This window comes from Podarcis gaigeae, assembly GCF_964106915.1.
Source record: "Podarcis gaigeae genome assembly, chromosome: 8".
In the NCBI taxonomy this organism is placed as follows: domain Eukaryota; kingdom Metazoa; phylum Chordata; class Lepidosauria; order Squamata; family Lacertidae; genus Podarcis; species Podarcis gaigeae.
Window position 1 is genome coordinate 57,629,844 of NC_139684.1, and position 24,236 is coordinate 57,654,079.

At 46.7% G+C, this 24,236-nt stretch overlaps 1 protein-coding gene across 7 annotated transcripts in view; it reads left to right on the top strand.

Moving 5' to 3' along the window:
* MACF1 (microtubule actin crosslinking factor 1) overlaps positions 1 to 24,236 on the top strand; it is a 292,549-nt gene that overhangs the window by 36,174 nt on the left and 232,139 nt on the right. The window contains exon 1 of one of the 7 annotated variants that reach the window (XM_083751567.1): positions 12,915 to 13,112. The exons of the other annotated variants lie outside the window; for them this stretch is intronic. Within the exon in view, the coding sequence (XP_083607693.1) occupies positions 13,061 to 13,112 (52 nt within the window). The 5' untranslated portion in view covers positions 12,915 to 13,060. Of the gene's footprint in view, positions 1 to 12,914; positions 13,113 to 24,236 lie in introns of those variants that run through there. 7 annotated transcript variants of the gene reach the window in all.

A 24,236-nucleotide genomic window follows, 5' to 3' on the forward strand; every position in this document is an offset into this window, starting at 1 on the left:
TTCAATTCATTATAAATCATTTCCCAGAAACCTTTCATTTTTTTACATTCCCACTACATATGATAGAATGCTCCTTCTTTCTCCTGACATTTCCAACATTTATTACTCACTTTATACATCTTTCCAAGTTTTACTGGTGTAATATACCATCTATATAACATTTTCATAACATTTTCTTTTATTGTAGTACATGCAGTAAATTTCATTCCTTCTTTCCACAATCTTATCCAATCATCAAATTGAATATTATAACCAAAGTCTTTGGTTATTTTCATTATTTTCATTTCTATACCGCTTTAAGAAAAATCTCCACCCATTGCATGTTCCCCCAAGCCCCCACTACCTTGCCCTTGACAGCACCAGACAAATTTACTCCTGCCTGCCTGCAAATATAAACACATCTCTCTTTTTAAAATATGGTTCCTCCCCATGTTAATATTTTTATTTCTGTTTGGTGGATGAAACGATTGCAGCCTTTTGATGTATCTTTTTAATTAAACATTTTTCAATGAGACTTAGGGAGACTCTTTTAAAGGATTTTACGCTGCAGAAGCTGTTAAGCTGAGCTGTCCTTTCTGTGCAGGGCGGCAGGGATATTTGCGTGCTCACGAGGGAGCATTTGTACCTTTTGGTGCCTCCTCCCCACCCCGTAGCCTGAAGTGGTACAATCCAGGAAAAGCTTGATCGAGTCTGTTGATATATAAACGGGTTTAAGACATGGAACCCAGCCTGGAACTATGTAGATAAAAGGGGTGGGGCTATGCAGTTAGAGAATGAATGACTCCCTCCTGCCCTCCCACCTCAGACGGGGTTGAGGGCAAAGTAAGCCTTTGCAGTTGGTGTCTGTGTCTTCCTATGTTCCAGTAACAGATTATGCTGTCAGCATAAGATCGTTAGTCTTGTTACTTGTTTCTGGAAATCTGCATAGGCTGTATGTGGGTGTTAAGGATCAGGCATTCTGATTTATTTATTTTTTACAAAAGGAGAAGTTGGGGAAAAGAATCCCCACCCTCTCCTGATAAGATGTATGACACATGCTGTCATATGCAAGGTGCTAAATCATCTTGAACCCGCCTTATCCTGAGTCAGCCTTCTAGTCCAGCATTTCTCCCAGTAGCACTGGCATTCCCCCAAGGCCTCAAAAAAAGGCATTTGCTAACATTGCCACCTGATAAAACTGAAGGCATTGAGGTCCATCTGAAGGCATTAAGGACCATCCTCTCACACTGAGCTACAAGCGTTTCCCTGTGTATACATGAAGTTGCCTTACTCTGAATTGAGCAATTGGTTCATCTGACCTGGCGTCATCCACTCTGGCTGGCAGCTGGACGGGGACGGGACATACACTTTCTCATCACTTGTTACTAGGGCTTCTTTTAAGCAAAATTTCAAACTGCTCAGTGGTGTGTGCTTATAATTTGAATGTGAAGTGTGCACCACTACAACACGTTAATGCATTTTACTTGTGTGTGTGCACGTGCTTTTCTGCTAAAGTCTCCTTCAGTGATGTTTAGAAGCATACACAGAGTGGGAGAAAATCCTCAGCTGGCAATTTGGCATCTAGAATGAAGAGGGATCTTGAAGAGAGAATTGAGAACTCAGACTTCCTAAGTGCCTCTTAGAGGTCAATATGCTGGGGACTCTTGTTACCGTGATAAATCTAGATGGGAGATTTACCTCTTTTCAAAGCTCAGATTGGATAATTTTGTGCTGTGATTATGCTTTCAGGCAGAAATCTTTCATGTTGCTTTGCCCCAGTAAGGTCTCTGTTAAGAATGCCACACTGGATATTTCTGGCATTACCATTGTCGTTATCATAATACTTGCAACCTCATATGTCTTGCCAGGAAAGGGGTCTCCCTGCAATTATTTTCTTCCTGGGTACAGACATTGATGAATACTCTGCAGAGACAGAGCAGCCATGGTGCCTGTGGGGAGGGTGTTTTCTGGGGGTGGGGAAAGAAGAAATGGGCTCCAGGGCAGCCCAGGCCACTTAATTTACCTTTTGCATTGTTGTCACTTTTTGCATCACCTGACATAGTACATACATGACTTGAATTTTGGAACTGCCCCCCTCCCTGTGACTGCCCATTTGAGTCTGGCTGCCCATTAAACAAAAAAATAAAAATCCACCTGCCTGTTACTTGATCCATTTAAGGGGGGATTCTGGAGCTTGAATTTGGGACTGCGTGCATGCAGAGTTCCAGCACTCAGCTCTAGCCCCTCTTGAAACTCTGCCCGGAGTAGTTTCGGTTAACACTCTCCCCTTTCCCTTCTGTGTGTTTCCTTTATGTGCATCTGGAATTCAGCGAGAGTAAATTTATATTCTATTATTAGAAAAAGAAATCACCAAGGAGATGTGTGAGTCTGTTCAGCCAGTCAGGCCAGAGAGGTATCAAATCACTCTCTAATTAATATTTTAGAAAACCTTTTCCTCTTCTGGGTGCATCACTGTTACTGGGAATGGAAGGGTGATCAGGGAGGTACAGAATCTCAAAATACTGGCTTTGATTCTGTCTTGAGTGAGATATATATATATAGAGAGAGAGAGAGAGAGAGAAAGAGAAAGAGAGAGTGACCCACCTTTGCGGTAGGATCCTGAGTGGTGTGTCACAATGACATGGCTGGGAGTTCCCAGAGTGGCGGTGTCTGTTGCTGACTTGAAGCCTGTTGGGGCTCACCAGAACCCAGGCTGAGCCAGAGTGGTGTGTGCCTAGGCACATGGGATTTCCCCCCAAACTGATAGCATAGAGTAGCCATCCTGTGGCTGTCCAGGTTATTAATGAACTCCCATCAGCCCTAGACAGCATTGCCAGTAGTCAGAGATGAAGGCAGCTGAACCACATCCAGAGAAAACAGCATAATTGTATGCCAGGTTCATTGCCATAATCTGGAAGCTGCCTTATGAGGCCACCTGGCTGGCAGCAGCTCTCCAGGGTTTTGGGGAGAGGGGATGTCCTGGCTCTTCTCACCAGACTCAAAACTTGAACTATCACCACGAATGGAAGTTCTAAAGGTTTTATTTATGGAATCTGTGTAGCATCCCAACATGGGTCAGCAGATCACAAATTGCTTAGGCATGGCAGAGATCTCCAATTTGGAGACCCTTCCACTGGATCTGGACTACCACGATCCAGGCTACTGGGACTCTTCCCTGCTCAGATTCTCATCAGCCTGATAGGACCTCCCCAGCATCCTCCTCCTCTGGCTCTTCAGTTTCCTCCCATTCCTCCCTCTCCAGGATGTCTCCATGGGAAGCCTTTCTTGTCCCCCTGCTCCCTGAGCTATGACTGGTGATGTTTGGGACTGAACCTGAGCCTGAACCTTCTGCATGCCGTGTTTGGGGTTTGCGACCTCCAATTGGCAGAACTGGCATGGTTACATCTGCAACATAATACCCTTTTTTCATTTATAAGCACTCAATTTTATAGTGCAGCATCACTTACACTTTGGAACTCCCTGCCAATTGACATCAGGCAGGCACCTTTGCTATATAATTTTGGTAACTGCTAAAATATTCTTGTTTAGACAAGCCTAACCAGATCTTTAGAAAGTTGGTGCAGGTTTTGGCTTTCTGAATGTTTTAAATTATTGTCCATTTTCTCACTGATATTTTTATAAATTGTTTTATCTTCTTTTTTTTTTGAAACCGCTTTGAGGTTTGTTTGCTTTTACAATCAAGCAGTGTATATTTTTTTAATGAAATAAATTCCCACTGTTCACAAGTTAGTCTACCTTCCCAACTTTTAAAAGCCCCCCTCCCCTCCGCAGACAGTCTTCCCTCCGGGCTCTACTTGGTTGGAAGCCAGCTGCAGCGGAGCAGGTTTGGCGGCTCAGGATTGCGGTAGACAGAGGAAGCCCTCCAGATAAATGGGTGCAGGGTTTCTGACAACTCCACTTTCTGCCAGGCAAGCGGTCTGAGCAGGCTATTGGCTGTGGGGTGTCCCCCTTTTGCTCAGAATTTTGCTTGTGGCTCCTGCTGGAGCCGAGGAGGCCGAAGGAATGGACATCTCATCCTCTTCAGCTGTTTTGGATGCTGTTGGGTCTCGCTGAGCACAGTCTGATGGGAGATCCTTGGGATTCCAAAAGCCAAGAGGTGGCTGAGCACCCGGGGGGCACCCCAAGAAGCAGAGAGCTCAGCTCCCCTCCCTCCTTTCTTTTGGGATGCTGAGGCAATTTCCTGTGCATGGCAAGCAGTCCTGGGTTTCCAAAGCCAGCTGGAGCAGTCCCTTTCTCTTTCTCCCTTTCCCAGTCCCGGAATTCCAGACATGCTTCTTCAGAAGGAGGGAGAGAGAAGCCTTGTCAGCATCAATGAGTTTAGCACTGGAGCAGGCAGGGAGTTAACCACTTCACAGCTGTGCAGGAGTGGACACCCCAGGCATGGAAGTATGGTGGTAGATGGGGAAGTGTATCCATAAGCCAATGCTTTTATGGCTGAAAATGCATGTGCTATAGCAGCAAAAGCAAAAGGATTTTGTGTGTGTGGGGGGGGGGTCTCTTCTGGCTTTTTTCTGGAGATGCTGCTGCTGGAATCCTTGGCTTCTTAAAAGGTGCCTACAAAGTTTCACTCCTTGTTCTGAGGCTGCTCCAGGGCATTCTTCCAATCTAAGGGGCAAACCCCAGAATCCCTTGCCGGTTGCAGACGGCCAATCATGACTCACAATGTTTCGGTCATGGGCTGTCATTCAGAGCCAGAGAAAGAGTGACTTAATAGTACATGGCTTCTCTGAGCCTATGTAGATTACCTTCCAGCCTTTGAGATCAAATGGGGCATCCTTAAACACCCTTGAATCCAAGCATTTATCTTTGGTTTGGGAGTGAATGTAGCTCAGGTTCAAGAGCGCTGCTTATCTGTCTTTCAACCCATGTTTTCAAGGTATTGACTTCAAATGTGTTCCAAGCATGTAGTATATGTCTGGCTGCACAGAAGTAAGCTGGCCCAAATCTGTTGAAGACTAGTTGTGCCTGCTCACTTCTGAAGCTAAGCCACTTGCATGTCCCCAGAGACACTGTCTTTGTTATTACCACCCTTCATATTTTCTTGGACCGAGCCCTGACACTGAAATCTGGTTCAGGGTCTTCATTTTGGCATATGTTAAGCTGACCCAACTCGTTAAATGGATAACACAGTAGAAGAATATTAGTTAGATTGTTCACAAGGCCTTATTTTCTTTCTTTGTTCCCCTTCCCATTGCACTTCTTGTCTTGGGGCTGAGTGTTTGTGCAGGGATGTGGAGAGGCCTCAGGCCCTTTCTGGCCTCTCTTTGTGGGCCCCCTCCAATTGTCTCTCTGGGCCACCACCCCTCCCCAGCCATACTTCTCAACAGCCTTAATTTGAACCCCACATTGAGTATTTTACCTTGCTGGGATGTGTCTTTGAACTCTGCTAATGCCTCATGCTGGCCTGGATGCAGAGGAGTGTGCAGAAACAATCTTGCTGTGGAAAGGCAAAATTTACATTTACAGTGGTACCTCTGGTTACGTACTTAATTTGTTCTTGAGGTTTGTTCTTAACCTAAAACTGTTCTTAACCTGAAGCACCACTTTAGCTAATGGGGCCTCCTGCTGCTGCCGCGCCGCCGGAGCACGATTTCTGTTCTCATCCTGAAGCAAAGTTCTTAACCCGAGGTACTATTTCTGGGTTAGTGGAGCCTGTAACCTGAAGTGTATGTAACCTGAAGCGTATGTAACCCGAGGTACCACTGTATTGCTTTGCTCACTTTTTCCTCTGGCCTTACCCATCCCTGGTGTGTGGGCCCAGGAAGACTGTCCAGAAGGGAATCTGGCCCTCAGGCTGAAAATGCTTCCCCCTGTCCAGTCTAGTGCACTGAGCTTGCCTTGCCACTTTTGGTTGTGCTCACCACAGCCTGCCAGTTTTCTTGTGATCTGCTGGAGACTTCAGTTCCACGCAGCTCTGCCTGATCTTTTCCTGGCCACTGTTCCTCCAGCCCCTGACCTACTTTTCCTCCTCACAATTGAGTGTTTGTGAGCAGGGGGAGGGAGAGAAAGAGACAAAGAAATGCTAAAAAAGTTTCAAGTTACTTTTTATCATCTTGGAGGGGGATGCAGGCTTTGAGGGGTCAGTAGTCTGGGACAAAAGTGAGCCGAGGGCACCGTCCGATGGCCGTGGTGGTCTGGGTCATCGATAGAAGCCTCAGCTGTGCCCAAACCACCTTCTCCCCGGGCCATTAAATGTAATTTTGCTTAAACAGCCATCTGCCTCCTTTACTTGCCAAGGAGCCTGTGCAACCCCCTCCAATCTCTTTCAATGAGGGTCCAGGAAAAGCAGGGGAACAGGGAAGAGGGAGGGAGGAACCCTTCCCGCTTCTGTACAATAAAATTGGACGCTGACCAACCTGTTCCTCTCATGGGAGGCCAGCTCTGCTCTTGCTGTGGCTTCCAAACAGTGCCAGGATATGGCTTTGCAGTGGTGGGTGGGCTTCCAGACCCTCTTCAGAACTGCTTAGGAGAGGACAAGGATGCCATGCTGTTCTGGTGGAGAGTGCTAAGCGCAACTGCTCCCCACCCCCTTCAGCATGTCTTTGGCACTTCCTAATTAGCAAAGAAGTATTTTTTCCAAGTCCTAATGGTCGTTTGTCTCCAATAGGCAGATGACACCCAGCTCTGCTTTTCTGTTTGTTCCATAAGCAGCAGAGGCAGTGCACGTTCTGAATCGGTGCATAGAGGCAATAATGAGCTGGAAGTGAAGCAAAATATTGAAATTAAATCCAGACAAGACAGAGTTTCTGTTGCTAGGCATTTCCCAGGTCCAGGATTTGGTGATACAGGCTGTTTTGGACAGATTTGCAACCCCCTGGTCCCTTGGAGAAGCAAACGGGGATTCTTGGTTCCGCTAGAACTGTTATTGTCACTTGAGGCCCAGGAGACCTCAGTCACTAAGAGTGCCTGTGCCTGCCTTTGATTGATGTATCAACTACAGGCTTTTCTGGACAGGGACAGTGGTGTCAGTTATCCATTCTCCTGCAATCTCCAGGATAGACAGCTGTAACTAATTTTATGTGGGGCTGCCCTTGAAGGTGATCAGGAAATTGAAGCTTGTGCAGAATGTCATGGCCAGCATTTGGTGGCAGCAGGGAGTCAGTCACATGTAACTCTTAAACAGCCGAACTCATTGTCAGTTATCTTCCAGACCCACTTCAAGGTTCAATTAAAGCCCCGAATTGGCCTGGGCCCCAAATATTGGAGAGAGCACCTTCTCCCATATCAACCTGCCCATATGTTAAGATCAGTGGAAGAGGCTCTTCTGCTGGTTCCTGCATGACATGCATTCCACCAGTGGGAAGGTGAGATTCAGTGCATTCATGATGGAGGTGGGGACTTGAATCCATATTTCCCAGACCAAAGTACGGGTTGATTGATTCTTGGAGGTGGAAGATCCTCCCCCTGTTGACTCATTGGTGTTTGTCCTTATTGGCTGCCGGCTTTCCATGCAGTTTGGAATTTTTTCACCTTTTTATGTTCTTGCACTACAGCATGGCCAAATGCTTAAAGCGATGCAATTTGCAAGGAAAATCTACTTTATCCTGCTGCAGGGTAGCAGCTGCTGCAGGTATTGTTGCGTTGGGTATTCAGCTGCACCCTCTTGCAAAGATTTGTTTGGCCCAGGTGTGAAACTGTCCGTTGAGCATCCTTGCAATAGCGTGGAGTTCCAGCTGTATCACTCCCATGTTGCATGTGGGAAGTTGTAGTTTTTGGTTACACACCGAGGATCCTCTTGTTGAGGTGAGTTTTGGACACACATCTTCCAACTGTAAGATAATTAGTTTGGAGTGGTGAAGGAAGCACATCATCACCCACGGTTCTCAACAGCTGCCCTGCCAGGCTTGCTTTGGTCTTACATGCCCAATGTTGTGGGGTGTTGTTGTTTAGTCGTTTAGTCATGTCTGACTCTTTGTGACCCCATGGACCAGAGCACGCCAAGCACTCCTGTCTTCCACTGCCTCCGGCAGTTTGGTCAGACTCATGTTGTGGGGTACATTGTCTTAATCTCCTTGCCCCCAGCCTTCTCCGCAACCACCAGCCCCAGGTAACCCAAGTACTACCTTGACTCCACAGCTGTTTCGATCATGGTAAATAAACAGATAGCCTTAACTGAATTTATTTGCTTTGTATTTGTGGAGGGACCAGTCGCTTGGCTCTAAGCTTTGGCTCAGCCTGCCTGTTTCTTTTCATGGAAAGGCCACAGCTTAGTGGCCTACTTCAGACTGCAGAGAGCCACTGCCTATTGGAGAAGACAATCCTGAGCCAAGAGAGAGCAAGCTCTGTGTTAGGCAGCTTCCTTTGGGGTTCACTTGGTTACATTTATAAGGGTGAGCAGGTTTTGTTTGGGCCGAGCTATTGCTATCTGGGCATGGAGACTTTTATTGTCTAGCTATTTCGTTTCCAGTTGATTGGAACCTTTTGGACTGGATCAACTTAAAGATTGATTAAGTCCAGCCTTCTGGCATTCATGCAGATTCCTCACCCACCCAACAAGGACGCTGTCTGCCCTTTGGAGCGAGGCAGATCCTCTTCTCAGGAGGTTACGCCAGGCTTAGAGCGAGTGCTGTGCTCTCCCTTCCGCTTGGCCTATTGTGAGCGATCAGGTCTGCTCTCGCTCAGGGAAAATGAATGTGTCGCTCCCTCCCTCTCTCTGTGGTTGCTGCAGATCAATAAATCAATCCCTGAGTAAGGGCAGCGTCCCCCATTGATGTGAAGGCAGATGATGGTGCCATTCCAGTGGAAGCATCAGGGTGGGTGGAGAGAAGGTGCTAATTCGCCAGTCTCTGCTTTGTGTCTGCTTTTCCAGCTTTGCCATTCTCTAAAGAGGCTTGGAATGGAAATTCCTAGGGCACTTGGAAAATCTGCAGGCATGGAGCTGTGCCATTTTGGGTTCCTGTCACCACTGTTGCTGGGTGGGGGTGGTTGTGTTGGTGGGCTTTAAATCCCCCCCCCTTTTGTAGGCCAGGGCCATCCGTTTAGGAGCCAGCCCTCCCAAAATATCTCATCCAGTCCCAAGCCTGGTTCCAGGCGGCAACATGCCACAAATGCAGGGCTGGTACGTTGCAGGTGGATGTGTACAGAGAGAACTTAGGCAAGTGAGCCCAGCCACAACCTGCTGGGATCAGGCTCTCCCCTCATCCCAGGCCACTGGGCACATGATCTCTATTACTGTTGAGGGGCAACTCCTTCCTTACACCAAGCAGATTTCCAGACTCCTCTGTACAATCTGTTAATTCAGCATTAAGCCCATTTTGCTTGCACAAAGTTTGCACAGAGATTAGATAATATTTGGGCTTAATTGGGCATTCTTTCCAAATTCTTTATGAGACAGTTATATGGCAATGAGATGTCATCCTTCATTCACCCTGATTTGCTTGTGGGGTGCTTACACACCTTCCCATTAGTAATTCTTTCATCCCATGCTTTTCTTCCCATCACTTCCCAAACTGAAAGAAATCAAAAAAAGCAAAAGCAAAAGTGGATTTGTTTTGTTAGGATGGAGAGGTGCTTTAATTCATGGAAGGTTCATGGTACAGCTGAATCTTTCTTGCAAAATAATGAGTCTGGAGGCACACTCAGTCATCTGTGTGTGCTCCAAAGTCTTTCCACCAAGCTTTCCCTAAAGGGAAAGAATTGAACTTAGCTGTGTAACACCCAGTGCTCCACCCCTGGTTGTGGTGTTGGGATGGGTGTGCACTAGGTGTTTGCAGTAACAGAAAATGGCTTCCCTTGACCCAGCACCTGCTTTTTTAGCAGAGAGATCTTTGGGCCCCAGAGGAGCAATTGTGCCTCTTGGATTCCTGGGCAAACAGCTGCTGCTCAGACAAGAAGCAGCAACTGGTGTCCAATGCTACTTTTGCAGCAAAGGAAACTGATATGGTGGCCATTGTGTGCTGGTCTCTGCTGTGCCCTCCTGCTCTTGGGGGCCTCCTTAGAAAGATGAGAGCCTGGAAAGTTGGCTTATTGATCAGGGCCTGATTGCCATTTGTGGCTCTTCTAAGAAATAACATTTTAAAAACACACACGTATATTATTTTCCATGTAAGTGCTTACCTGAACTGATTCCCACATTCTTTGTTACCTTGGTATACACGGGATATAAGGGCCATTGCCTATTTTAAAAATAGAATGTCTCTGGCCATGTGCTGAGTGACTTTTCCAGCATGGCTGAGGCATCACAGCCTCTGCCCCTTTTGCATCCAGAGCGTTGCAGAGGGTAGAACTTATGTGTCTGAGTGTGAAGCTTCTAGGCTGGGTGAGCCCAACACCATTATTTGGGCTAGTAGTGCTTTGCATTTGTCCTGGTGCGATTTTTCTCTAGAAGACTGAGTTCAAGTCTTTGGATTTCTGCTCTCCAGCCCCAAAAGAAATGCTAGACTCTCTCCCTGCTTGGACAGAGCACAGGGTCCTCAGTTTTAATCACTGGTCGAATTTCCTAAGTTGCATGTTTCAGCGCTCAGTCCTCTGTGTGTGCAGGCAAAACTTCTGGTTCTGTTGGTCGCTCCTGTTACCTTCCCAATTTGGCCCACTTTGCGCTGGGCTTTAATGGAGTAAAAGGGAGGAAATTCCATTGGGACAGAAGGAAGTGCGATAACATTGAGTGCTTTTTCAACAAGGCTGGTTCTGGTGTATAAAAATAGTGTTTGGGTAAGCAAGCACTTTGCGTTATTTGTAGTCTGAGTGAGGAGGCCTGGCAGCACCCACAGATGCTTTTCAGAGCAGCCCCAGCAACCCTCTGCCCACTGGGACCTTGCAGCTCTGCAGGCGGCTTCTGTGTGGGAGAGGAGGAGAGAAGACATTTGGCATTTCCACTCACAGTGAGGTGGGTCAAGCTTGCTCCCTGCAGGGTTCAGCTGTACTCCCTCAGATAGCATTCAGCAGTCCCTGGTGCGGAGACTGTGGTGGCTGCCATTGCTAAGGCGACTGACGTGGGAGGCTCTGTGGAGTGCTCAAGTTGCAGGAAAGCAGCAACAGAGAAGCAGGGGGAGAAGGGAGGCCTGTGGGTGGGATGTGGGACTCTGTGGACAGGCTTAGGCAGCAGCACTATGCCAAGCTCACACCTAAATCCCTCAGCTGAATTCTGCAGCTTGCATTTTGCATCTTTCAATAAATGGGGGAGGAATATTTGTGTTTTCTCCGCTGTGGTTAGATATTATGCAATCAAACTTCCTTTGAAAAACCCATTTGCTGCATTGAGAAGGCCAAAGTTATGCAATGAGGGAAAATGTTCCGTGGATTCCAGTCACATTCCACTTGGATCACCTTTTAGGCTATTTGTTCCCAACCAAAAAGCCTTCTGAAAAACAAGTAGTCTCTTTAATGACTTTGCCATTTGCGTGCAAGCAAGAATCGCGGGGGAGGGGGAGTGAAGAAACCGAGGTGGGCTTCCTCTGTAGCAGGTCTGCATCACTGCCATGTAGGTTTGAGCTTATCTTCCTGTCTAGGATCTAGTTTTGTGCCAGGACATGGCAGAGTGTTGGGGGATAGTTGTATACAAGAGGGAGAGGCCCTTCTGCGTTTTGCTTGCTGCATCCCCACAAATCCATGTGTCTTCATGCAGATTGCAAAAATTTGTGGCTTCTCAACACCATGTGTTGTATGGGAAACCACAGCAGCTCCTGTGGAATTTGGGTTTTTAGCCATGCATATCTGAAGAATGAATATGATGTGGGAATCCTTCAGAGGCGACACAGAAGATATCTGGGGAGGTATAGCTGTTGATATCCAAACAGACCTTTGACTACTGCTTACTTCTGCATACCCCATTTTCCTCCAGCATCTCTCTCCCCACCCCCCATTGCCAAAGGCCTTTCTGATCTCTGGGATGTATCAAATGACCATAAATTGTATTGATTCATCTCATCAGAGACACAAAGTAATAGTTAGCAAAATTAAGAGTGTATGTGTGCAGCCTAGGAAAATCTGGTTCATATATGACCATAGCCACACATTCCAGTAGGTAGCCTTTAGGCAAGGTGCTTCTCTTAGCTTGACCTCAGCACCGCCCCCGCCCCCCACTGCAGTGTGAGGACAATAGTACTGATCTACCTTACAGTGGCTCACAGTGTAATGCAAAGCCATTGTTTGTTTGACAAACTATGAGCTATCTCACATGATCTAGCAAACCATGGCTAGTTTCTCCCAGGTTTGTTTTGTTTTCCATTTTGTACCTTTGTGGCTGGAGCGGAGCAGCCAAATTATAATTAAGGAACCACTAATAAATCTTAAACCATTATTAAGTAAGGGTTTGGGGTTTGCATAGAACACTGAGCCATAGTTTAAAAACCCCAAATTTCTAAGCCAATGACGAATCATGGCTTCAAATTTTGGTTTGTTGGTAGATGCTGGAGGGACTTTGGATGATGAAACAAACCATGGTTTAATAAGCAATAGTTTAATAAACAGCTGCTTAGCATTGTGTGCACACCAGGCCAGTGTTGGCATTTAAATTGCTACGCACTGAAATGTTATAATAATACTAAGCATTGTGGTGACTCTCCTCTTTTGCATGGAGAATATCCAGTTGCATTAGTTCCATGTGCCTTGCTGCTTGGTGCTTCTGAATAACTTATTTGAAATCACACTTACTGCATGGATGAGGCCTTTCTCTCTTGCATATTTTCTCCAGCTGTGCCATTTCTCTCTCCCTCTTTCTGTGTGGTTTGGTTTTGGGGCGGGGTGGCGGTGGAACCCTACACCTCTCCTTCGCTCACAGATGGGGCCTTTCTACAGTGTCACTGCTGGTTTGCATAAAGAAGAGGGAGGCGTGTGGCTACGTATGGGGTTGGCTGACACCCAATGAGGTTTTTAATGCACACTTCACCTCAAATAAGGAAACACAAAGAGGGCCGTAACACAGGGAGGCTGGCCGGGTGACATCACTGCTCAAAGAGTGACCAAAGTGCAGTTCTTGTCTGGTGGCTGGTTAACTTGGAGCAGGACGGGAGGCTGGCTTGGACCGCCAGAGTGACTCTGTGGATCTGTGCATTAATTCTGCACCCCTTTGGGACATGGTCACGGCGCCTTCCAGCTGAAAGGAGGGCAATCCAGCGGGCAGATGAACACTGAGAAATACAGGAAGTTCCTGGATGGACTCAACAACCTGAAAGGTACAGACGCAAGCTCCTTTATTTCTCTCCCGTTGGAGTGTGTGTAGAAAGGAGCAAGGTAACTGAGCCAGCTCTGTCGCCAGGCTCAGGAGGAGGCAGAGCCCGTTCTCCGGTGGGCACAGGCGCCTGGGATAGGAAGGAATAAGCTCCCAAAGGCTGGCGACGGACAACAGTTTTGCAGCCAGTTGACGGTGGTTTGCCAGGCACTTCACTTGACTGGAGAGGGGGGCAGCTGTGCACAAGCGTTCCTTTTGTTCCACGGCTGCCTCTGGTCAAACAGGCTTTGCAGGTTTTTAGGACTCAGTGAAAACTGCAAATCCTTTTGGCCAGTGGTGCAAATGGGATGTGTGTCTGTATCATGAGCAGCAGCAGCACCAGTGATTTCCTCTTCAACCTGCCTTCTACTCTAAGAGCCATTGTCTCCAACTGGAGACTGGCTTTGTGGGCAGTCAGGCTGGAAGGGAAGCGACTGTTCTCCTTCCCATTAATCTCTGTCCGCCTCAGGTCGGCTGTTCTGTTGGTGGGGTGGGGGATCGACCCCTGTCCTGCTTTGTTCTTCAAGAGGTAGCTGGTCCAGCCTTTGTCCTGGCGGTCCCACCTTGTTTCCGGTACCCATTTCTCCCAAGGTGTCTCAGTGATGCATGAGTCAGAGTTTAAACATGAAGCTCTTTCCTGCAATAGCTGAAGGCAATGGCTTTATAGGGACAGAAAAGGATCTAGAAAGCATTTGCTCTTTTACATAAGAAAAACAACTCTCTTTTTTCTTAAAAAAATGTTGCATTATTGCCATTCCTTGGAGTCCAGAGAGGGCTTTGCTAAATAACAACCTGAGAACTTTGCTTTGCTTCTTCCTGCCCTCTGAATCTACCATCCTTGCTAGGTTCTGATTTGCAGAGAAGTTTCCAAGCATTTTCGCTCTGTGTGGTTTTTTTTTGGGGGGGGGGTGGGATATGGATGGACAGACACGTAAAGCTCTTGTATGAACCAGGATTGTAGACTGGAGGGAGCAGATGGTGCTATGTGATCCTTTTGTAGCAGGATCATGATGGATGGAGACACTTCTTGATGCTCCAGCCAAGCTCTCACTTCCCAGCTCCATTTTTCCCCCACCTCTTTCCCCCCACCCCACCCCCAGAGGTTGGGAGAGGGGATAAATGTGTCGATGGACATTTGATCAAGCTCTCTGTGGCCTCTTGAAGCAGGTGCTGGATGGTGGGGAGGGGGGCGCTTGCACAAATGTTCAGTCTGCGCATGCGGTGTGTGGCTAGTGAGATACTTGGGCATATGCTGAATGGCGGCTTGGCTCAATATGCCTTACAGATATTTTTGCAGCAGGGCAGTCTGTGCCATGCTGGAGATGTTCAGAGCCTTCTCTGCCAGTTTGAAAAGGCAGAATGATGCAGGAGAATTTGCTGTGCCCAAATGCTAAATGGTCATACTTGAAATACTGCTCCGACAGGGGAGATGCTTATGGCAGGGGGTTGGACTGGCTTATTTGTAGCAGGAAAGGATTTTGGTGGATTCCTAAGGCTGATGCTTGTTTTTACCAAGTTATGTCCAGCCACCCTTTTGGGAAGGTTGCCTTCCCCTTGGACCCACAGCCACATATTTCCTGTGCCCAGTTGTCTGCAAGCCCCTCTGAGCATCAAAGAGAGAGGGACAGGAGCAGCTGCAGTGGGAAAGGGTAGAAGCTGATTCTAGGAGAGAGCCATAGCTTGGTGGCATCTCACCAATATTGCATGCAGATGGTCCTGGGTTCAGTCCCCAGAATTTCCTCCTATGTCTGAGAAATAGTCCTCTCTTGAGCCCCTAAGCAGCCACTGAGAGTTGATGTTGTGTCCGACCATCACTGAAACTCCCTGCCCATTGACACTAGGCAGCCAGTCTTTGTGGCTAAAACATTTTTGGTTAGGCGAGCCTATCCAGACACGTCAATGTCGATGTGCTTTAATCTTTTTTTTAAAAAAAACTGTTGTTACTAATGTTTTAAATTGTTTTAAACTGTTTTATTGGTAGTTTTAATATTTCGCATAAAACGCTCAGAGATTTTGCTGCAATCAGTTGGTGTCTGAGCTTCCCCAAATGAATAAATAAATCCACCCTGAGCTTTTGGTGGACCTAGAGTCAGATTCCTGGGTGTTGCAGCTTCCTGTGTCCCTATGGGCAAGGACTTAGAGGGGAATGGGCAGGCAGCTGGGCTCAATGGCTCAAACTTCCTCTGTGTTGGCAAGCAAAGAAGTCTGCTCATCGACTCTTTCACTGGCTTGAACTGCAGGAGAATATTGTGTCTTGTTGGGGCGTCTCATTAGTCAATGTGTTTTGGCCTAGTTTTCTCTCTCTTTCCTGTTTATTTTCCTGGCCCCCAGCAGGGCTCCAGAGCTTTCCTGGGGTAGTCCAGTGACCCATTTTGACTTGTCGTGGCCTCTGTTCCTTCTGTTCCCTGTTGGAATAAGGCTGGTTGGTAATGGCAACTCCAGCGAACAAGCCTGTGTTTCAAACACAATCTAAATTTGAAATGGTCGTCCTGGAGCCAGGCTTGTAGACAGCTGCTCACCTCATCACCTCTGTTGATTTAAAAATTGCCTCTAGGTGACGAGGAAGGAGATGTGGAAGACAGTTCTTTTTTCCCCTTTTAGGTGACTGCTGTGCCACAAATGGTTGATATATAGTGTGGGGTGTGGTTTTTTTGTGTGGTTTTTTGTTTAAATGGGGCAGTCTTTGACTTGTTTGAGGCTATAATGGAACCAAAATATGACAGTTTCCTCAAATAAAACAAGTTATTGGAGCTGAGGAAATCAGGAATTGCCTTAAATGGGGACGCAGGGGCTAGAAACAGCTTGGAATCTGCTATTTATTGTGATGACTAGTAATAGTAGTGGCACCAGCAGCAGGAGCTGACGTTTTCTCAGGCTTAAAAGCATTGTTTGGGAGAAAGGCACTCCTTTCTCCTTTTGACTATTATACTTATGGTAAGCAATGATCTGCCATGACTCAAATGGGATCCCAGAGAGCTTAAATTCAGCCCTGGCTGTCCATAATTTTTCTCTGGAAGTGTTCTCAGCTGATCATGATGTTTTGTGTTGCAAAGGTGAGCTGTGTGTTTAGTTTAGCTCAATGCCAAAGGGGCTGCCCTCTGCCTGTTTTCACATTCCCACCTGGCTCGCTGTCACTTTCATGTTGCCAGACTTAGAAGAGAGGCCTGTGACCTCCTATTCCTGCATTTGCCATACAAGAAGAATTAATCCAGTTCACTTAAATTGGAAATACTTTGTGTGCGCAGAAAGAGTTTGTCAGAGAAGAGAAAGTTGGGGCTGTGTCCTTCATAGATTTTTTTTTTCTGTCTCCACCATTTGCAGCTGGTGTTGGGGAATCAAGTGTAAACCAAACTCCTGCATGGCTCAAGTAGTGAAGCAACTGTTTGGAATTAAGGGCAAGCCTGGAGACATTCTTTTAAAACACACACACACACACACACACACACACACACACACACACACACACACACTGTTCATATAACCCTCCCCATTTGGCCAGCACATCAGCAGCTGTGATACAGAAGTGAGTTTGGCAACTCATTGCCAACCAGCTGGCCTTTTTGTTTAAAAGTACCTTTTAAAAAATGAAAGGTATTGCATATCTGCCTTCTGCCCGGTGCTGGACCTTCTGTTTTTCTCCGCTTGGCCCAGCTGACCTTGTGTTCCACTTTTGCTCCTCCTGCATTCAATTCTGCATCTATGCTGGTTTAGGGCTAGGCAATTAGCAGGTGGCTGCTGGATTTTTGGAAGAGAAGGCATTTGTTCTCCTGATGCAGTCCCTGCTGTGTTCCTCTCCCCTGGGCTTGTAGACCCTCTCAGGGAAGTAGAGGAACTCTGGCCCCTGGACTCAAGGAATGCTCAAGGAGCTTTGGCAAAGATCGTGCCCAGTGGGGAGTGAAAAAGACCTGGATTGCTGTGTGGCTTTTTGATATATTCCTTTGGGACCCTGCTGTCTTGCTAGCCTTCTTCACTTCTTGATTGTTTTGAACCCACTGTGCTGAAATTATAATTTCATTGTTTTATATTTTATGTAAGATGGTTTGAGGGATTTTTTTAAAAAAACAACAACCAATCAAGCAGTGTACAAATTTCATGAAATAAACAAATGTTCACATGCCTGCAGTGCTGTTGCTGTCAATGTCACAGCTTCCCCACATTTCTGCAAAAGGCCTTCAAAGAGATTGCAGCCCAGAACTGTGGTATTTGGTAGCAAAGTTGATTCTGTTGAATTTGGACTCTGGTCACTGGAGCATCAAAGTAACTGTCTTCCTTTTAGATGTTTGGTTGTAACTGTTTTTGCTGTGCTATTGCCAGAGGTGGCTGTCCTGCAAGGACTTCATTAGTTTTCATTTTGTATCTCTTTGGCCTCTGCATGCAGATGGGACAGACCTTGGTGTTTCATGGCTACCTCACTGCCCTGTTTATCATGTACCCTGACAGGTAACCCTTGGCAGGTAACCCTTCAGTGCGTGCGTCAGAGAGGGGGCTAAGATACAAATGCTAGTGCCTCAACTAGCCTGTTAGTCTTCTAGACTTGTGTTCAAATCCAACCAACAATTTATTGGGTTGCTCCAGCTACTCTGTGCAACTTCTTCACAATGAAATGAAATAAAACCTGGTGCATGAATTCTGAATTCCTGATTTACTTGCAGCTTTCAGGGTGTTGGGCAGCAATCCTACAGGCTGAGTTGGGCAATTAGGGATGGATTCTACTTGACACTGGTGCCAAGAATGAAGCAACTGCTGTGCTTAATCAATATGACGCATGGAGCTTAAATCAAGCTCTGCTACAGCCCCAGAGTTACCTTAGAATGTTAGCTTTTATGTCTGAAACTTAGAACTTAGCTGCAGAACCTCTGAGTGTGTGCAGAATACTTTCTCATCACTTGAGAAACTACAGGCAGCCCTGGTAGGCTGGGGCTCATGGCTTCCAGGTTGAATGATGTGCTGGGGCAACCCAGCCAGATGGGCAAGGTAAAATAACATGGTAAATTTTGCACTTTTGATGTGGCCTCTTTCTAGCCCCACATGACATACTGAATGCATGGGATGGAGACTGGATCACAACGTTCCACAGATTTGGTACCCCCTGGTGGGTCACATGAATGGGTCGCGTGTGGGAGGGGGGAGAATGATCCACAGATGCTGTTTGGATTACTTTACCGTGATGTTATGATCCCATAAAAGTATTTTGCTGATATGATTCTTTTTGTACGTGAGGCCCTTGCGAAATGTGATACACTTCTTAACTGGATTGAAGGAAGATGTGTCTTAGAATCTAATGTTAGAACCTGGATACTTAGAATAACCTGTCCTGGGCTGCTTATGAAGGGTGGGATATAAATAAAACTTAACAAAATAAAACACCATCCATCTATCCTGCAGATGGGTGGAATGGAGAAAACACCTTTGAGCCTGTGTGGAGTGCTCTTTTTGTCACCATGAGGTCTGTTCGGAAAAATCTGCCTATACATTTCCAAGCCCAGTTCAATGTTGAGTCAGCTGCAAATTTCTGAAGGAACCCCCTTCCCCTCCTCCACTTGCCCAGGCTTTAAGTTTGGTACTAGAGGTTCTTATAGTTGTCCTCCTATCAGGTGAACAATGCTGTGTGAAAATGTGGGGAAAGACCTTTTTGGTGGTGGCACCCCATCCCTGGAAGGCCCTTCCCTCTTGCGGTGTGTCTACTTCCCACATTCCTTGGTTTTTTGGCACTGGCTAAAGATGTCCAGGGTTCTGGGTGGAGTTGTAATAAGGTTTGTTACTGTATTAAAAACCTGCTATAATACATAGCAACTATATCATTATGATAATGCTTTAGTAATTTTTATCTGATGTGTTGGATTGGTTTCTTTTTGCAACAGTCATTGTTATTTGTTTCATGTTATAACAATCCTAGGATCGTTAAAACAATGAAGAATGGGTTTATAAATGGAAGGAAATGAAATAAATAATTATCTCAACGTTAATTTCTTTTTTCAGTATAGAGTTTTTTTTTATTCTGCCCTCCAGTCGCTCTGCGTCTTTTAAACTGCCAAAACTGTACTTTAATAATACATTAGGACAAATACGTTGTAATTGGTATACTTCATTTTAGTTTATGGCGTGGGACTTTCAAAGAGCTGAGGGCAGTGTACATAATTCTGTCTCTGATTCGTACAACAACCCTTTGAGGTAGGTTAGGTGGAGAGGCAGGAACCTGGCCAATGGTCACCCAGGGAGCTTCATGGCTGCGTGGGGATTTCTGAACCCATGTGTCTCTGTTATTGATTTTTGTCACGTAAGCCATTATGGGGGCTTTTGGCCAGTTATGTGGGAGCTTGCATTTGAATGAATAACAATAGGAATATTCCCATTTTGATCCATGCTGAGTCAGCAGTGTTCCCTCCCCTTCATTCCCCAGAGGGTCCTCGCAGAAGCAAAGCCCTCCTGTTAATTGTCTTATTTGTTCCCTTAGGCTGGAAGTCACATTGCTAATGTAGGTCACTGAGCTTTCCAGGAGAAATTTCCTGCCTCAAGTTTTGATGGGCAGCAGCCATGACGGTCACTGCTCTTGAACAGACACACACACACATGCACACACCCTGTGCAGAGTGCCCAGTGGCTTCCTGATTAGCTCACGTGGAGGGAGAAGCTCTTTTGACCAAGATTTTATTATGGCATTGTCTCCCCAGATGTGGGTTTCACCTTCTCCCCAGCTGGCTTGTTGTTTTCCAGCAGGCAAAGTTCCAGTAGCCAAGGTTCCTGGACCACTTTTCCTCCCCTGTGTTCCTGGGCCATTGTCCAGGAAAGCTTTGGACCCTTAAAATGCTTCTGGCTAAGCCTTCCTACGGAAGATGGCTTCCTTCAGTCTATCTGCCCTAAAGCAGTCTCAGAAAACAACTGCCCTCGACTACTGAAGGTTCGTTCATGAACACCATTCAGGTGGCAAAGGTGTGTTTCTGGGGGATGAGTAGAGGGAGAAGCCCTGCTTCATAGCTCTGAAGCTTTGTTCTCCATTAAGGAGCAGCAGCCCCTTGGCATTTTCTTACCTGACCTTCTGTGTGTGAGTTTCAGGGGTGGGGATTGGCCAGTGTTAATGACACCAGCCTGTGCCAACCAGGTGCCCTCTGGATGCTACTGGACTACAACTCCCATCATCTCCTGTCGGCAGGGGCAGATGGCAGTGGAAGTCCCACAACGTCTGACCCAATCACCTTCTAAATCCGGCCTGCGGACGGTCTGGGAACCAGCGTGTTTTTACATGAGTAGAATGTGTCCTTTTATTTAAAATGCATCTCTGGGTTATTTGTGGGGCATAAGAATTCGTTCATTATTTTTTCCCCAAAATATAGTCTGGCCCCCCACAAGGTTTGAGGGATAGTGGACCGGCCCCCTGCTGAAAAAGTTTGCTGATCCCTGGTCTTGAGTGTTTTATACCATGGGTTATATTGTTTTACGGTGTGTTTTCTCCTTTTGTTAACTTCTAGGTGCGTTCTCTGTCCTCAAAAGCGCTTTTTAGAAATGGCCTTTGCTTCCTTGAGTTTCTGTGGGGTCCTTGCTTCTGCCTTGAGGCTGCAGCTGTGTGTCATAATTGGACATGTAACCAGTAGCTTTCCACTGGAGTCTCTCTGGAGTGTGAGCCAGATGTTGATGCAGTAAAGTGGGTTAAGTGGCAGAAATTGGGCTGAAGCACAAGCAGCGTGCCCCCTCCCTGCCTTTTTGCTGTTTTGGGGTCACCATTCTGAATGCAGTATCATTGTCTGGTGATGAAAACACCATCTGCCCCATGCCATATGTCCCCGTGCCTGTTTCCCTAAAGATACGCTCAAAACCCAGTCTCCTGACCCAAGACGATGCTAATGTCTGCCCAAGGTGGATAACTGTGTCTTAGGATGGGATTTATCTGGTCCTCTGACTCCTTAGTGGCCGTGTATTTACTGAATCTGGGCGTTCCCCGAAATCATACCTGCTAGGGAGTGTCCATGTTGCTTGGACTGATTTGGCTAGCAAAACAGGGCTGGCTTCTTTCAGGCTCTGAATGTAAGAACATTATTTGAGATCTTGTCCTTGCCGCTTGCCCAAGACCTTCACCACCCTTCAGCTTCCCTGAAATAGATGGTTAAAGTGTTTTCCCAGGGTATCTGTTTCAAGTTACTTATTTATTGCAATTTATATTCTACCTTTTTCTCTGAAGAACTCAAGGTGTGGTGTATGTGGTTCTCCTCAATACAACAACCCTACGAGGTAGGTTAGCCTGAGAGATGGTATCTGGCCCCCAAGGTCACCCAGGGAGCTTCATGGCCAAGTGGGGATTTGAACCCTGGTCTCCCAGGTCCTAGTCCGAGACTCTAACCCAGGGGTCGGCAGTGTTTTTTGAGGCCGGTCTGATCTACTCCCCTGCAGACCTCTCGGTGGGCCGGAGCGTGCGCGCCTATGCACTCAAGCTATTTCTGGTGCTCTTCCAGGTTGGAAGAGCACCGAAAATAATGTGTGCACATGTGCATGGGTGCTCCTCCGTCCCGGAAGTGTGCTGGAAATAGTGTATATGCATGCATATGTACGCTCATGTGTGCACACGCTATTTCCGGCGCTCTTCTGACCCGGAAGTCGGTCTCCGCGGCAAGAAACAAAAGGGAAAAAAGCACCGAATCCCCATGCCGATCCACGGAATGGCCGTGGGCCAGTTCCAGGAAGGCTCATGGGCCGGGACTGGCCCATGGGCCTTAGGTTGCCGGCCTCTGCTCTAACCATTGGGTGCAACCAAACTCAAACCTCTTGTGCTACAGGGAAGAGGAGAAAGGTGTAAGAAAGTCTGTTCTGATAAAGTCTGCCATAGACAGCCTTAGAAGGCTGACTTTTCTGCCAAGGCTTGAGAGCGATCACCAGTTCTCAGGAGTTAGAGGTGCTCTAATGAAGGCATTGTTCCTTCTGGCCTTACTTCTGAACTCTCTCTCCACCCCCTTGGTGTCCTGCCTGGGTGAACAGGTCTTGCAGGTTTTTGGAGTACAACCGAAACCTGCAAAGCACATTTGACCAGAGACTACAGAGGTGTGCCAGGAAAGAGGAAGAATTCATGTTCCATGAGCTGCAGAAACAGTCTTGTCTAAGCAAAGCTGCATGTTGTGCTAACCCTGTGCCTAAAAAGTCTGCTTAAAACCAGCCACTCTCTGTCAGCAAAAGCTCTGTGTGCACCACAAATTCCAGATCATGACCAGGAGGAGAGCATGACTCTCTTCCCTGCCCCCCATTCTCAGTGCCACTTTCCTGCTGGAAATCACCTCTGAAGGTGCTATTTGCAGCAAACTGCTTTCAAACGACATGGTTAAAGACAGGAGCTAGGAGGAATTGGCTGCTTGAATCCTGGCCCCGGGGGCGCCATCAGGTGGCATCTGGGGGTAGGCAGGGCTCAAGATGCCACCTCCAGTCCCCCACTTCCAGTGTTTATTTTCCGTATTTTTGCTTTTTTGCCCAGTCATGTGTTAATTTCCTTGAATTGGAAGCAGTTGGGGCCGCTCAAGGTGTCTGTATATGATAAGACAGCCTGAGCTATGACTGTGTGTGTGTGTGTGTGTGTGTGTGTGTGTGTGTGTGTAGGCGCCTTGAGGCTTTTCTACCCCCACCCCCACCCCTGGGGCAAGGGGCACGATCCTTTGCAGATCCCAGTGCTACCTTGTGGAGATGGGTGGGAAACTGCAAGGGTCAGGGTGGGTGGGTGTAGTCCTAAGTACCGTATTTTTTGCTCTATAAGACTCACTTTTTCCCTCCTAAAAAGTAAGGGGAAATGTGTGTGCGTCTTATGGAGCGAATGCAGGCTGCGCAGCTATCCCAGAAGCCAGAACAGCAAGAGGGATCGCTGCTTTCACTGCGCAGCGATCCCTCTTGCTGTTCTGGCTTCTGAGATTCAGAATTTTTTTTCTCTTGTTTTCCTCCTCCAAAAACTAGTTGCGTCTTGTGGTCTGGTGCGTCTTATAGAGCGAAAAATACGGTATTTCTTGATGGCCTGTGGTTGAAGTTTCATCTTTCCTTCCTCACTCCAAAATGAAAGTTGGAGGCTTTTTAAAGTCTCCTGGGGGCACAAAGGCCACCTGAGAGCAGATGGAGCCTGGGGACTTCCTGCCAGAGCAAGCTGGTAAAATTCCTATTTTGAGCTTGCTTGGTGGTTTTAGCCAAGCCCCTTTCCCTCTCAGGCTCGGCTCCCCACACACTTTTGCTGCAGCCTGGGGATACCAGCATTGGCCTACCTTGTAGGGCTGTTTTATAAGGATGGTTGGGAGAGCATGGGTGTAAGGCGTGTGTGTGTGTGTGTGTGTTTAACTTTATTTTAAAATTACCTACAGAAACAATGCAAAGAATTGTACTCATTAGCAGGTTTTGAGTAAACATTTACAAATAACAAAATTTATATAAGTTATAAGATTACAATGGAAAGGAAATAATCAGGATTTGATACTGTGTTAAAATAAACTAGAAAAGGAGGTTAAGGGAAGTCTGAGGGGAGGGAGGGGAGGGACTATTTGGGATTAGTGAATTATGATATATGTTATAATGTAATTTTGAGGGGGAAATGGAAAATGTAATAAAAATTATTACAAAAAAAACCACACAAAAAACTTTATTTTAAAATTCTATCCCAGTTTTCCTCTAAAAGGGAGCCACGGTGGACAAACAACCAAGAGTCAAATCAATGCAATAAATAAAAAAAAATTTGAAATGTTTGAAAATGTTAAGAACATCTCAAAATATTGTTAAACAGCCACGTATCCTCGCAGGTAATAATTTCAAGGTTGCACGGAACAGGTATCATTCAGCCATCAAATGTGTGGATGAACACGAATAACGTGGCAGACTGTCACCTCACCAGGGAGAGATTTCCACAAGCGGGGAGACACCACCAAGAATGCCCTGCTGTGTGTCAGTAGCAGCACCAACAAGACATTTATAAAACTGTCCCCATACCTACTTTTTGAACCAGGGTGGCTAGGGGGTCACACTCTGGCTCCTGGGCTCCTGTTCCACCAGAGCTTTATTGCTATTTTGGGCTGGGCAGACTGTGCTCCAGGCTTCCTGATCATCTTACTCAGCAGACCTGAAGGGCCATTTGCCTCCCACC